The 15,618-nt window shown below is 39.6% G+C and overlaps 1 protein-coding gene across 2 annotated transcripts; it reads right to left on the bottom strand.

Annotated features, from left to right (window-relative positions):
- Window positions 1–1,137: 1,137 nt before the first annotated feature.
- On the bottom strand, window positions 1,138–14,704 carry LOC131239285 (chromophore lyase CRL, chloroplastic). 2 transcript variants are annotated; one of them, XM_058236911.1, is made up of 9 exons: window positions 14,213–14,702; window positions 14,030–14,079; window positions 11,000–11,060; window positions 10,870–10,905; window positions 4,935–4,985; window positions 3,884–3,976; window positions 2,565–2,669; window positions 2,343–2,435; window positions 1,138–1,790 (listed from the first exon to the last, which is right to left on the bottom strand). In XM_058236911.1, the coding sequence occupies exons 1-9, from the start codon at window positions 14,369–14,371 to the stop codon at window positions 1,647–1,649; spliced, it is 792 nt and encodes a 263-aa protein (XP_058092894.1). In that variant the 5' UTR covers window positions 14,372–14,702; the 3' UTR covers window positions 1,138–1,646. The 2 variants fall into 2 exon arrangements, with proteins under 2 accessions (XP_058092894.1, XP_058092895.1); XM_058236912.1 differs by lacking the exon at window positions 4,935–4,985 and having other exon boundaries at window positions 14,213–14,704.
- Window positions 14,705–15,618: the final 914 nt, after the last annotated feature.

The raw sequence follows: 15,618 nt of genomic DNA, 5'->3' as shown, positions 1-15,618 counted from the left end.
TATATATGTTTATAAAAAAAAAATAATAATAAAAAATAAAAAATAAAAAACAGAGATTGGTGATTGCCATTGATTAATAGCATTGAGTAGGTGGAATTTTTTTTTAAATAGAGATGGAAGTGATTTACATAGGGATTACTTGAAAAGGAAGGATCCAATAATTTTGAATTTTCTTTTATATTTTAATCTTATTTATATAAGACAAATATAGCCTTTTTTTTCTTCAGTCTGTATTACTTGAAACCGCATTAAACCGTTAAACTTAACCTTCTGAATTTTTGCATTTTCATTTCTCTGATTTTTTTAACCATCTTTTTAATGATTGAGACCAAATTAAACTCGAAAATTTCCAATATTGTTTTTCTTGCTATATGGTGTTTTACTAACTATGGCTGCCACCATTAGAGAAGAATCCAATGGTTTAGATTGAGGGATGTCAATTTGTGAGTAGCCTTTGACAAAGAATCTAGATCCTCTGCTTACCACGAACAAAAAACTCATATTTGTTGCAATGTGATTGGGCCAACTCATCTTAGGTTGCATTTAATGCAGAAGTGCTGACAATGACAGTGATAACATGGACCAATCATGATGATCGGATTAACATTCCGGATCACTGAACCATGGGGCCCACTTGTACAAACTCAAAAACCTGTGGACGGTGGTAACATCCAAAGATCGAGGATCATATAGTTCATCATTGGAATATATCTCAAGATAAATACTCAGATATAGCATTTTTCAGAAGAAAAACTAGCCTCCTGATTACAAAATGAATCCTATTAAGAAAACATACATTCACCTTTATATGCAACATACATTGGACTAAACTTTCACTTAAACCGTTTTTCTTTCTTGCCAACGTGTCAGTTATTTTGAAAATCTGGGCCATGCGAAAAGTGGATCCACCATAAAGGTCACCTGGTGCAAAAAATTTTAAATGGGTCCACATCTGTGCACTGAATCAGACCGTCTGCTGCACATTAATTTTCATTGTAGCCCACCTGTTGAATGGTTCTTGTTTTTCTACACAGGTTATCTTTATGATTCAACCCACCTTGTGCATGGGTCGGATGTTCAACACAAGTGATACATTCACAAGAACAAAGCGTTGTATGTGAAAGTTCACATACACCATTGTATGAACATTTCTCCATTATATATCTTGAAAGCAGTTTATTCTTTTACCAACATTAAGAGTAGGGATATCTCGTACACCTGAACCAACCATAATAGTCAGCTAATCAAGATTAAATTCCCTTAAAAAGAGAGATAATAGATATAATGATGTGATCCAACTACCCTCCAGTGGGATCCTTGAGTGGGATTTCATCGTAATGGGACTGACACCGATTCATATGGATTGGATGGGCCCCAACACTTGCCTGAGAGTCTAACAGTCACACTTGATCACATGGGCCCTGCCATTTGTCTGCTTACCCCTTCAAGTACCCAATGCAAGCATGAGAAGAAATTGCAATTTCCACTATTGAGTCATCTTCATATGTGATGGGATGGTGCCACGAGAGATTATCGAGAGTGCTGTAGCATCAATAGGAGGAGCTGTAAATCCCCACTGCCGGGAAATCTTTGATAATGGTACCTGAAAATTTGATTGCGATGTATACAATGAAGACTGATCATTCCTACACGACAAACGAATCTTCTATCCTCTTCTCCAATGAGATAGGCGGTAGGAAATTTAGAGGGGAAAACATGTCATCAAAGCCCGATGCAGTTGATGTCGGAGCGGGCTTGAACTCATACGGACCTCCCTTCACTCCCCAAACCTGTCCAAGAAAAACCACCACCACACAGTTCAAAAACTTAAAAACTTGACTCAATATCCACCCGAGTCGCATTGACTCAGACTCAGCGGAGTCTTTATACTACTCAGCTCGATATCTAATAAATAAAGCAATTTTAGAGTAATTGCAGATAATTTATAATGCATCAAGTATTGAAAATGGGCAAAACTGTCAAATGCAGTGTTCATGTTGCTTTTCTTTCCTTGAAAAACATACACTCACCTATGAGTGACTTAGTTCGAGTCCCACCAAATCACATCGAGTCAGCGGACCAACTCAACGAGCCGAAACTGAGCCACACTCACAAGCGAGTTTCCTCGTGATTTGGCTTGAAATCTCGTTGAGTCGAGCTGACTCGGCTGAGTTTTGAGTCCAGTCACCAAATTTTAGAATTATGCTACCACTCTGGGTCACTTTGAAATATCATTCTTTGTATTTTCCTCTTTGATTCATTTCACTTGTGCATCCAAATGCATCCTTGAGACTTTCTCAAGACTCTAACAAATTGAGAACCAAAAGATGCCCAAAACTCACTTGATTTCCTTCATCGTCATAACCCCTATCCCATGTATGTATTTCGTTATGTTTAAGGAGCGCAAGATCTGAAGTGCAGTATGCCGCACCACTCTGTAGAACAGAATATATTAATAAGAAACTGAATCTGACAAGGCAGAAACCGCCATGCATTCAAACCAACGTAGAACAACCCGTGTGGTCAATGAGCAGCAGCATTTCATTCATAGAAAAGAGGAATACCCATGAATTAGGGAAACCGCCAGAAGGGGTTGAACCTTCATATAAGCAGCGCTTTCCACGTTCGCAGCGCGAGAGATGAATGGTTATCAGATGTTCGGCAATATCCTGCAAATAGTATACAAATAAAAGCATTAAAAAACAAAAAAAAGACTCACAGCAATCAGTTCTTATCTAAAACAAGATGGAACAGTCATGCCTCAAAGGGAAAAAGCATAGGACGCCAGGACTCAATCGGCAACTTGCCAACAGGCCAAAAGATTAGAAGCTAGTCCTATCCAAGTCTCCATCACGGACATAGCAATATATCTAACATCCAAAACTGCACATGTGGCGCATCTAGACGCACATCTGGACAAGACAGACAATTTATCAGGAGGGTCCTACCATGGAGGGCCTGTAGCTCAAAGATATACGGACTGAGAATCCTAGCCCTCGAACTGGTGGTCTACGGATGATAACTAAAAGAAAAAAGAGGATAAAATAAAAATAAAAATCCACACTCAACAGGCAAAAGTCTTCTGTTCCAAGGGCTAGGATTGTTCAATTCAGCATGATTTTTGAGCTATGGAACATCCAAACCTGGGTATAATGAACAGTCCCAATCCGTACATCGGTAACATTTTGTGGGTGTTCAAGGGAAAAAAGAGCCAGAAATTTTGTTGAATTCCTGTGAGCAAGCACCAGCACAGGCTGCCAAAGATAACCATTGGATCAGCAATAACCTGGGGTCTGGGATTTACGTGGCTGAGACTGTTGGTGTTAAACTTTCAAGCCCATATGTAACTTCGTTACACGTGGAGCTGGAACAGAAGGGAAAAGGGCACTAGGTATCAAAACAAAGCACTGCCTGCTGAGCGTTACATAACAACTCCAAGACTGAGCTTAGTTTCCTCCAAGATGAGAAATAGAAGCTTATCCCTGCATTAGCATTATGGCCAGTGTTGAAAGGGATTTCTGCATCACTTAGATATTTCTATGGGCAATCCACAAGACTGAACCCCTTCTAGACAACTAACCCATTACGTTTATGCACAAAAGTTTTTTAATTAAAGCATCCATAATAATAAATAAATAAATAAACAGGGTGACCCTCAGGATTTTCAGTAATGTCGTGGGTGCTGCCGAGATTTTGTCTAGCAGAATGGGCCTCTTGTATGGATGATTTTAAAGGATTGCAATCTTTTACTTTGAGCAGGTACCTATTTGCACCATCTTGGTGTTTCTTGAATAAAAATTCCGTTGCCTAAAAAAAAGGAGCTGATACCATAGAGAATTAGCAGAAACAATAATTTCATGTTTTCATATGCAGCAAGACATACTCCGATAACTTCATCAGGCTGTGGTCGCTGATCCTTTGGCCGATCACAGAAGTTTTTGTACTCCTCAGCATCCCTAATGGCATAGGAACTCAGCTGGCCATTCAGAAGAAAAAGGTTAGAGAAACAGACAAGGAGAATATTCTTGCAAAACAAGCCAATATTGGCTCCAACTATATGGAGAATTCACCTCTTCTTCTTCGTTTGTGTCTGTGTTCTATCATTAATTATTCATTAGGACAGCTAGGGTGGTGCCGGTACACTACCATAAGCTACCCTGGTACCAGACAGATGGGGTGCCCACGTGATGCATGAAGAAAATCCAACCTGTCCACCAGATGCATCACAAATCTTACTAGCAGGACCCAAAAAATCACGCCAATCTGTGAATCATGCTGGCCACAGCACATGGAAAAAGAGGGAGGAAACGCCAAACCTTCATTTGTGTAGGGGACCATAGTTGTGTATATGTCATCCAGGCCATTCAAACTCTTCATCTGGCCCGGATGAAGGCCAAAATCAGGCTGTTTTGAAACTCGGATGGGCGTTGGTGCGCATTTCCACCCAATTTGTTCCCTATGGTGTGGCCCCTGGATCGGGCAGATATTTGGGACCTGAGGATAACATGGGTTCACACATCTGATGGACACGTTGGATGTGCATCATATAATCGTGTGGGGCCCACATTGGCCCGGTACCATTGTAAGTTTACGGTGGTACTGGCACCACTGGAGAGCACCCCTATTTATTATTTGTAAGTTTTCGGTGGTACCAGCAACAGCAATACAACCTAAACTAGAATTGAAAGCATTCAACTGCTTGTGGTGGAACATAATACAATTGTATTTGTACTTAGTTTTAGTTTTATTTTTAATCTAACAGACAATCAGTATCAGCAATCCACGGTTATGCCAGTCCCTCCAGAAAACTGGCAATAAGCAAGCTGGAAATTTCCAAGTATGTTAAGTATTCCGAATTAGAAGGTAATGGAATCAGTCTCCCTGTTTGTATCCTTCAAAAGAACCCATTAACCAGGAAAAAAAAAAAAACTCACCTCAACATCACATTTCATCTCTTTTGGACAGGGCTTCACCATATAAAATCTCTGCAATCAGAAACTTGTCAGAATTTTCTAAATAGAAAAGCACTTACAAAGATGCAGATATGTTCTTTAAAGGTTCAGAGTTGATGCAACTAGAGCTGGGCACGAACTGACTCGACTCCTCCGACTCGTTTGGACCCAACTCGTCCAACTCGTTTGGACCTGACTCAACCTGAACCGAATGGGTGAGTCGGTCCGAACTGAGTAGGCTTCGCCCAATCCGAACTCAAACCGAGTTGAGTTCGAGTTACCCAGTAACTCGACCCGAAACTCGATCCGGTCAGACTCGACTCAATCCGAAACCGACTTAACTTGGATTCCAGTATAATAATAATAATAATAATAACCCTAGCTTTTAAGTATTTCTAACCCTATACGCTGCACCCTGACCCGATCCCAAACTCTCTCTTCCTCCCTCATCCTCCTCTTCCAAGCCCGGCAACCACCCACCACCATCACCACTCTCCTCCTCCTCCTCCTCTCTCTCTCTCTCCTCTCCACTCCCACCCTCCTCTTCCAAGCCCAGCAGCCAGCCACCATCACCAGATTCACCACCGTCCCCCCCCCCCCAATTTGAATCGATGCCAACTCGAACCAACTCGGTACTTTTTACAGGGTTGGACTCAATCCGGATTAGTTCAGGCCAAGCCCAGATTCGGATCGGTTTAGGCATGCTGGACTCGGTACCGAGTCAAGTCGAGTTCGGGTCAGGCCTATTTCAAAACCGGATCGAGTCGGGTCAGCCCTAACTCAGTCCGACTCGACTCGATGCCCAGCTCTAGATACAACCAGGTTATTGAGTCAACGAGATCTCGACACCCGAATTAGCAAAGAAATGCACACGCATAACCCCACTAGAAATATTTGAGTAGAGAGGAAGAAATGACTGTATTGATTTCAAATAATCTCTATGAATCCTTAATGAAAATCCACAACTATTACATTGATTTCAAACAATTTATAATTTATTTAAGATACTAAAATCCCACCAAATAAGATTTAGCCTAACATAGTAGGCAATATTTTATATATATATATATATATATATATATATATATATATATAACTAAATGCCCCCAAAACCTTCAATCTATCTTCCATACCAGCCACCTATTTTCCACAAATGGCAAATGTGATATATGACATTTAGGCCCCAATTTTTGTAACAAACAGCCTAAAAATCAGCACATGTTAGGCCCTACATAGACCGTGGGCCTACATTATTCCCCCTGGGTTAGAAAGAACACGACTCCATTGAGCTGGACGTTTCATGCTCGTAGAGTTCCGGATCTAATCTTTTCAATTCGTCACCTCTGATCCATATGCATTCAAAATAGAGTTTGTTCTTCCATTTCACCTAGTATTGCTTGTATTAGCGCCATCAAGTTTCAATAGTTTTCATGTAACATTTGTTAAACTTCTTAATTATTTTCCTTCAGGAGCTATTCATCCATATCGATAATGACTTCATCCTGCACGTCAAACACATCGTCACGGTACTCAAACAAATCCGCCACATAGAAGTTGGCAAGATATTAAGTCATCCAGTGTGAAAATGTTTGAAAATGTCCCTACATTAATCATCCTTAGTGAGGAGTCTCAAACACGAGACCTCCCACTCTGATACCACTTTGATGTAGGACAACCGCCTGCTCTAAAAGACCGAACTGATAGAGCGTGGCGAATCAATCCCTTTATCTCATAGCTCAGGCCCCACATCCCATGGGTTAGGTCCTCGGCCGAAACCCCCCCCCCCCGCGGGCCCTACATCACATGGGTTCCACCTCACACGAGCCACCCGCCCCTAGTGTGCCCTTGCATCCCACAAGTCACCCCACTCAAGCCTGATGTGAAAATGCCCCTACATTACATCTATTGAGCACCTTGCCAAAAATGTGGTCTTCCTTATATTGTTCTTATAATGCCTCGAATCCCATGACCTCCATGGCAAGTATTCATAATAGAACCACCATCTTACTCGAAGCGTCTATCATTTATTCTGACTTCTAGCTTTGTGACACAAAGAGAGTATGTTCTTATAGAGAAGTCATCCATTTCACATGATGAGCATTTCAGCTTCTTTTGTAAGTTGAGATATCTCAATGCCTCATAGTCCAAGTATAGAATGAATTCCAAATAAATCAAGTAATGTCACCAATGTTGTAGCACCTAGACCATTGTATTGAACTCATGATTATACGTGAAGTAGTTCTTTCATACATCATTATGCTTCTCGCTAAATAAAGCGATCAACTTTCCTTCTTAACTCAACGCCATGCCAATGCCATCATTTGAAGCGTCGCTTTCCACCTCAAAGACTTTATTAAGTCCGAAAGTGAAATAACCGGAACCTTTATCATCTTCATTTTTATGGTATTAAAGCTTTGGTCCACTGCTTAAGTCCATTCAAACTTACATCTGCACGTGCAATCAATGACAACTGCAAAAAATGTACTGAAATTCTGAACAATTTTCTAGTAAAATTTCATCGAGCCATGAAAAAAAAAGGCTGCTTTTTAAGTTTGGTGGTCAAGGTGAATTGATGAATTAGGACAAAAACCAAAAATATCATCAAAATAAACAACTAAGAACTTCCCTTTGAAGGAGCGAAATACCTTTGTTATTAGCCTCATGAAAGTATTCGCACGTTTGAAAGGCCGAATGGCATTACAAGCCACTCATACAATTCATATCGAGTCTTAAATGCGGTCTTTCACTCATCCCCGGGCCGGATACGAATCTAATGATAGTTGCTCATAAATTCGAACTCTAAAATCTTTGTTGCGTGCGACATGTCCAACACATCGTCCAATCTACGAAACTAGTACTTATAGTAATCTAGTTGCTCGCACGGCTATTTACGCACACCCTCCAAGGTCCATCTTTTTTAGGGGTCAATAATGTAGAAACAGAAAATGGTGACATATTTTCCCGAATTAAACCCTTATATAAAAACTTAATAACCTGTCAGTGGAGCTCAGCTTGTTCGACTGGACTCACGAAATGGTGTGCAAGATTTAGTAGGCTTGAATCCGGCACTAAATCAATGTGATGCTAAATGTTCTTCATATGAGAAAGTCTAACCGGGAGTTCTTCGATGACCAAAGTCTTCATATTCATGAAGGAGCTCTTATATAGGAGGTGGAACATCTAATTGTCTTGTCTTCTTTACAACAAAGACATAAATAATGCCAGACTCCTTACTTTCCTATTCAAACTTTTTTCAACTAAGTGATTTCTTACCATCATCTTTATCAAATTTGGGTGTTAGAAGATGTTTCGTTAAGTACTGTAATATTAGTACTATCATTGCATAAGGAATAGGTTCATATCTCGATCCCACAATCACAGTTTCCCCAACAAAATATGACATGCACCTCATCTTTTTACTTAGATCTAATCAAGAAAAAAATTGAGCACCTAGAGTTAACAAAAACTTCTCCCAATTTCTTGAACAAACAAATCTGGTATAAGCATGGATACTTGTGTTCTGTGAATATTAATTTATCCACCATTTCTTTTTTGGAAGGATAGTTTATCTACCATTTCTTGCAAGAAACTTTTTACTACACCCCCCATCTACCAAAATCATACATATCTTTCCACCAAAAGTGCAAGTTGTGTAGAAGATATTATGTCGCAACCATTGCCTTCATCAATCACCCGAGCCATCGATAGCATATTCCATTGTATAACCAACAAGAAAAAAATTGAGCACCTGGAGTTAACAAAAACTTCTCCCAATTTCTTGGTGGATATTTGTGTTCTTTGAATATTAATTTATCCACCATTTCTTTTTTTGAAGGATAGTTTATCTACCATTTCTTGCGAGAAATTTTTTACCACACCCCCCATCTACCAAAATCGTGCATATTTTAACACCAAAAGTGCAAGTTGTGCAAAAGATACTATGTCGCAACCATTGCCTTCATCAATCACCCGAGCCGTCGATAGCATATTACATTGTATAACCAACAACTCACCCCTATCACCGTACACATTTACTGCATCTTTTTCAATATACGTCCCACCCTCATATGCATGTTCTTCATATTTTGTATCATCATCAGCTTTCATACAATTGAGAGTGTCTTCAACATATTCTCTTTATTCATACTTCTAAGGACTGATGTTCAAGACATTGAAAAGAACGATGTCCCAGCTGCCCCACACTTAAAGCATGAAAAACGAGCGTTATTTTACTCCTTTTTGGTTCATTAGTATCCTTGTCCATAACCACCTCCCCTTGGGTTAGGGTTTGGCTTCATTGTTAGACATTAGCCCATCATCCCTCAACCTATGATGACCGATCCTCATGGGGCCCCGAATCATCTCTCAAGTCCCAATTACTATCTCATTGGATTTTACTGCAAATGTGTATGCATCAGACATCTTAAACACATCTTTGAACACAAATTCATTTCTTATGTCCGAGTTAAGACCATTAAAATATCTTGGAATTTTTGCGTCTACATACTCATGAAACCCTGCCTATGATGTCAATTTATGGTACTCCTCAGTATTCATTTATCGATTTGTTGCCTTGTCGAAATCGTGACATCTTTGATGGAGGTCACGGGCATAAGTTGTAGGTAGGAACTTTCCTTTTAACTTCTCATCTTTCTTCAAGAATTTACTTTTCCCTTAATAGATTCATTTGGCTTGGAGATTGCCCCACCATGCCAATGCATGACTAAAAAACTTCATAGCTACCAACTCAACCATTTGATTATCCACGAGTTTCTTGTACTCGAACACCTTTTCCACCTTAGCCAATTAATGAAGTTGTCAACATGCACACGACCATGAAATTCTGGAATTTCCACCTTAATTCTGGATTCTCTGCCATGTTCTAACAATTGAAGGATTCGATCATTGGTCCCTTCACAAGCCATGGTCACCCATCGTTTGTTAGGACCATCATGGGGACCTTCCCCTTATGTCCACGTACTCCAACTTCAGTCTCTAGATTCCCTCTGCAACAAGCTTTCTCACTTGATTAGTGAGATGGCCTACTGTATGTGTGAGTTGATCTACTTGCTCTATAAGTGCATGGATCAATTGGGTTACTTGCACAAGCTCTTCCTATGTCACCGCTTTTGAAACTATTAGGAGATGATGTAGAGCTAAAAATCCCCCAACGATCACCCACTTTGATATCAAAATAGTGCAACGCAATTATCAAGTAAATGAGATCCCCACATGCGCAAATCACAATGATATGAACACTAATACACTCAAAGGAAATTTTTTAATAGAGGAGACATAACTTTATTGATATTCAAACTTCTTCTCTTAAACTTCTAAAAAATATATATAAATACTTCTTAAAAAAACTCACGACTCCTACGAATCTTCAATGAAACTCCCCCAATTATTACATATCTAGTATCTCTAACATTTAGGACCCCATGTTTTGTATTTTTTAAAACAAAAGGCACAAACCCAATACATGTTGGGCCCTATGGTGGGATGTTGACCAACATCAAAAGAATGAACAGAAGACCATGGAATGCCATCAATTACAATGGGACATGTACAAATAATCTGGGCCAAAGCCCAAAGAATTGAATCCATATATCTTCTAGTCCTGCATATCACACGCAAATGATTATTTCTTTCCTCAACCAAATATGCAGTATCTAACTAATTCTGCAACCATTTTATAAATTCAATGTCATCTAGAGGCAGCTGGTATTAGAAAATAGACATGGGAAAATAAGAAATTGAAATTTTGGATGTTTGCATGTGTTAAAAGAGAAGGAAGAATGAAAATGGAATCACGATAAGTTGGCAAAAGTACAAACGCAAGCATGTCCGCATGTGGCAAGTAAAATAGATAGGAGGATAAAATGCATGTTGCAATACGAGGTGAAAGTTAACATACTTGTCGAAAGGGCTTCTGAGGAGTTCTCCAAAATGCCTGCCACCAGAAAAAGAACTCTTAAAAATTATGTATTGCAATGCAACAAATGAAATTGCTAAATGTCAACACATGGCTATCAAGTTACACCAACTTGTTCAAAATATAAAACCCTTGAACCATCGACCATCTCTGTTGCTGGGCATGTAAGCATTCTGTTGGAAAAAGAGGAAAGAAATATTGCATCAGAGAAAAGCCTCAGTCTGAAAATTGAATTTTATTTATTAAAAAAAAAAAAAAAAAACAAACCTCTAGAACAATGCAGAAAATGTGTGTGCAGATGCAAATTACAAAATAGGAGGAGCATGCTTTTGGATATGGTATAAGGTATCTACCCTACGCATGTCAAGAAGCCATATAAACTCACTCATCCATAGAAAAAATATATGCAATCCCCTCGAAAGAGCAAGCGTTCAACACATTGAGCTCAAGGATTTCTTGCTAGGGGTGCAACTCAGCAGGTTGGATCGGGTTGAGGGTCAACCTACGATCAACATGACGTTGAGGGGAAACAAATCGCAACCTGAACCAACACGAAATTCCAAACCAAGGTGCCCAAACCGAAGCCAACCCAAAGTCCTCCATACTCAACCCAACCCGACCCAAATACATGTGATTATTCCTAACCCAACCCGAATTTGCTCAACCTGAACCCAACGCGAAATCAAATTGGGTTGCAAACAGAGGACCTTGACAACCTAACCCCACCCACCTTGAACTCAAGTTAGCAAACCAAGGACCTTGACAACCCAGCCCTACCCAACCTGAACTCAGGTCGGGTCAGTCAGGTTTGGTTTGACCTGAAGCCAACTTGTTTTTGTTTTTTCAACAATTACCTGAAACCAAGTTGATCTGAAGCCAGGTTGCAGCCCTAGTCCTTACAATAGAAGCCCACCAATGTCTATTTGATTCAGTTTATGCAGAAACCAAATTTAAATGTCAACTATCTGTCTGAACCCACATTAACAAATGTCTCAAAACCGAAGAAAATCATAGAAATGTGAGAAGGTTGCGTTTTATCAAAACATGAAGCCAAATGTATATTTGAAGATGCTAAACTTTTTAGTGAAAATAAATAAATATTGAAGTACTGAACTTCAAAAAAGAAGTCTGAGATCAAATTGATGGTATCATCGTCAGAAGCCCATCTCTCTTTAGCTCACAATAAGGCCAATGAGGCTGCTTGTAGCCATAGGCCGCTATAGAGGGGGTGACATGAGGGTCAATTGACATGGGCTCCTCTTTCTATTTATCTTAGGGGGTGTTTGGATATACGGAATCCATGCAGAAATGGAAATTCTTTTCCACTGATAAGACAGTTGGGTTGTTTTGTAATGTGGATTCCACACATTATAATCATTACTCTTATCCATGGCCAGAGTTCTCTAACACAAGAAATAAGGTGAGCATTGTCTAATGAATTTGAGGATTCCACTTGATATCCAGCCAGGCACCCCATTTGGAATCCTATTTTCTGCAACGACTATGGAAATTATCATGTTACATTATCCACTGAGCCAAATGGAATCCAACTATCCAAACATGCCCTTAGCCTTTTCTTTTCCCTTTTGGGTTTAATAAAATTCATTGTCATTCAAAATAATATTAAAAGGCATATATGGCCAAACAAGCAGTGTATTTTCACATCCCGAATCAAGCTTCTATCAAAGCATCCAAAAACATTATGACAGAGGATAGAAGTTAGTCACAAACTGTTATATATTGATCTCAAAGAAAAATTACAACCAAGGCTGGAAATGATAGAATATCCCCAGAGGGAGAGAAGAGCACCTAACTTAACATGTTATGACCTCGGAATGGTACAAATGCATCCAAAACACACAATTATTTATAAATAAATAATAATAAGTGGTTCAGAATCCACATCAATTCAATTCTTAACAGATTAACATGTTACAACAATGTAACAGTACAAATTGATGAGAGAGAGAGAGAGGGTACAGGCCTTTCTACGAGCATTTTACTGGCATAAAAAATGATTTGTAGAATACAACCAGCTATAGGCGACTGGTCCCAATAGAAGAAAAGGAATCAATTGAATTTGTCAACAATTTAAGTTCATCAAGCAACTAATCGCAGCCAGTATCTTGACAGGTTACAACATCAAATGGTGCACACTCATCCCATATACGAAAAAACCCATTTACTTGTGCCTTTGCTTTATTAAATATGTGGTTATCTTTCAAAAAGATTTCAGAAAATCCATCAACAAATTGTTGAAATTGTCATCAATTCAGATCATTAGCAACCTAGCTACAGTAAGAATCACAACACTTGCCACATCAAAACAGCACAAATTTATCCCAAAGACAAACAAATCATTACCAGTCAATTAAAATGCCCATCTGTTCAGTCCATTAACAAATTAACTGCACCAAAAATCTTATCATGTCATCAAACACCAAAAATAGCAAACATTCATTAAAATAAATAAATAAACACTACTAATTGATTGAAATCCTACTAAAATTCAGTCAATTAACAAACTAACTTCACCTGTAATCTTATCACGTCACAAAACACCAAAAATAGCAAACATTGATCTAAAAAATGAGAACCAACTACTAATCGATCAAAATTCTACCCAATTCAGCTCATTAGCAGAACAAATTGATTGAAAGTCTTCTCAATTGAGTTCATTAGCAAACTAACTGCACCAGTCATCTTATCATGTTATGAAACACCAAAAATAGCAAACACTGATCCCAGAAATGAAAAATCAACTACAAAAAGATCAAAATTCTACAAATCCAGCTCATTAGTAGAACTAATTGATTGAAATTCTACTCAATTCAGTTCGTCAACATACTTCACCCATAATCTTATCATGTCAGGAAACACCAAAAATAGCAAACATTGGTCGAAAAAAAAAATGAAAAACTAACTACTAACCGATCGAAATTCTACCAATTCAGTTCATTGGCAAAACTATTCAATTCAGTTCATTAGCAAACTAACAACACCCATAATCTTATCATGTCACAGAACACCAAAACTAGCAAGCAGTGATCCAAAAATCGAAAAACCAACTACTAATTCATCAAAATCCTACCCAATTCAGTTCATTAGTAGAAGTTATGGCAGAAAAAAGGAATGCAAATACCTCAAATTGAAATAGTTAACGGGATCCCTGCGAGCTTGTTCCCGTGAAAACTTCACATCCAAATCATGAAAAACAAAACCCAATTGAGAAATCATAGAAAACCCACCAAAAATTTAAAAATTTAAATAAATAAATAAATAAAACGAAAGGAAAAAACGAAAAGGAAGAAGGCAGTTAGGGTACCTTCTCACCGCATAGGGATTCCGCGACAATGCGGGCATGATCCCAACGAGTGGTGGACTTGGAGAATCTCTTGATGAGAAGCGCCCCGCCGATCAGAACCAGAGCTTTCAGCACCAGCCCCCTCACTCGGGTCGGCCCGTTCTTATCGGGTCCCGTCATCGAATCCAACCCGCTAAAAGCAGTACGAAGGAGAAAAAGAAAAGAGCCATGTGGAAAGCATCTCTCTTTCTCTCTCTTATCGGATCGGATCGGAGAGGATTTATTTTGGGAGGGAGCGTACGGCTAATATCAAGAGGCGCGATGGCAGTGGCCCACACCACACGTGACTCTTCTTTTCTCCTGTCCGTGTCTGCTTTTTTCCTTCTTCTTGGATTTTCTTATAGAATGGAATTGAATGGGATTTTGCTGGATACAACTCCCCTTCCTAAAACCCTGAGAGAGAGAGAGAGAGAGAGATGCGGAGGAGCGGAATCTGTTGCAGAGCGGAGCGTGGGAAGCGGATAGCGTGCCGAGAAACTCAGCACGCTATAGCGTACTGAGTAAACTCTGTGGGACCCACGGTGATGTATGTATCTTATCCACACCGTCCATTAGTTTTACCAGATCATTTTAGGTCGTGAGAAGGAAATTGAAGCACATCCAAATCTTATGACCACATCGCAGGAAATAGTGTGAACTGAATGCTTACCGTTGAAAACTTCTTGTGGCCACAGAAGTTTTCTATCAAGCTGATATTTGTGTTTTCCCTTCATCCTACGGCGCCTTAGGAAGGTTTTAACGGTGGACATCATTATCCCCACTGTTTCCTATTGTGTGGTCCACTTGAGTTTTGTGTATGCTATTTTTACCTAATAACCGAAAATAATCTAGAAACACGGATGGACGGCATGGATAAGAAACATAATCTACATTAGGCCCCAGAGAGAGTTTACTCCGTAGGCTATAGCGTACTTAATACGCAATCCACTTACGAGAGGGTGCAAGACCACAAGCACAGGGGGTCCACTGTGACGTTTGAGTGACATCCACTCCGTCCATCGGTCCACCTACTGTTGTAAATGACAAAATTAAGCTGGATCCAAAACTCGTGTTCCCAAACAAGGAACAATGCAGAATCACGACTAAAACATCTAAATTCGCAATGTGTGGCTCACCTAAGTTTTGGATAAGGATGCCTTTGTGATATCTCTACATCCTGGAGGGGATCACCTGATGAACGGACTGGATGGGATATAAACAATACAGTGAACCCCAGGAAGGTTGCTGTGGCGGGTGCCCTCATCCGGACCCCACTTAGAGTTTTCGATCGGCCTGATTAATGGTTTTATGTCCAACGTGGCAATGGATGGACGGAGTGGATGTCACGCAAATATCACAGGTGGGTCATAGAGATCATTGCACGCTCT

Source organism: Magnolia sinica, chromosome 3 (assembly GCF_029962835.1).
Source record: "Magnolia sinica isolate HGM2019 chromosome 3, MsV1, whole genome shotgun sequence".
Classification (NCBI taxonomy): Eukaryota; Viridiplantae; Streptophyta; class Magnoliopsida; order Magnoliales; family Magnoliaceae; genus Magnolia; species Magnolia sinica.
This window is presented reverse-complemented; position numbering and strand designations above follow the sequence as displayed.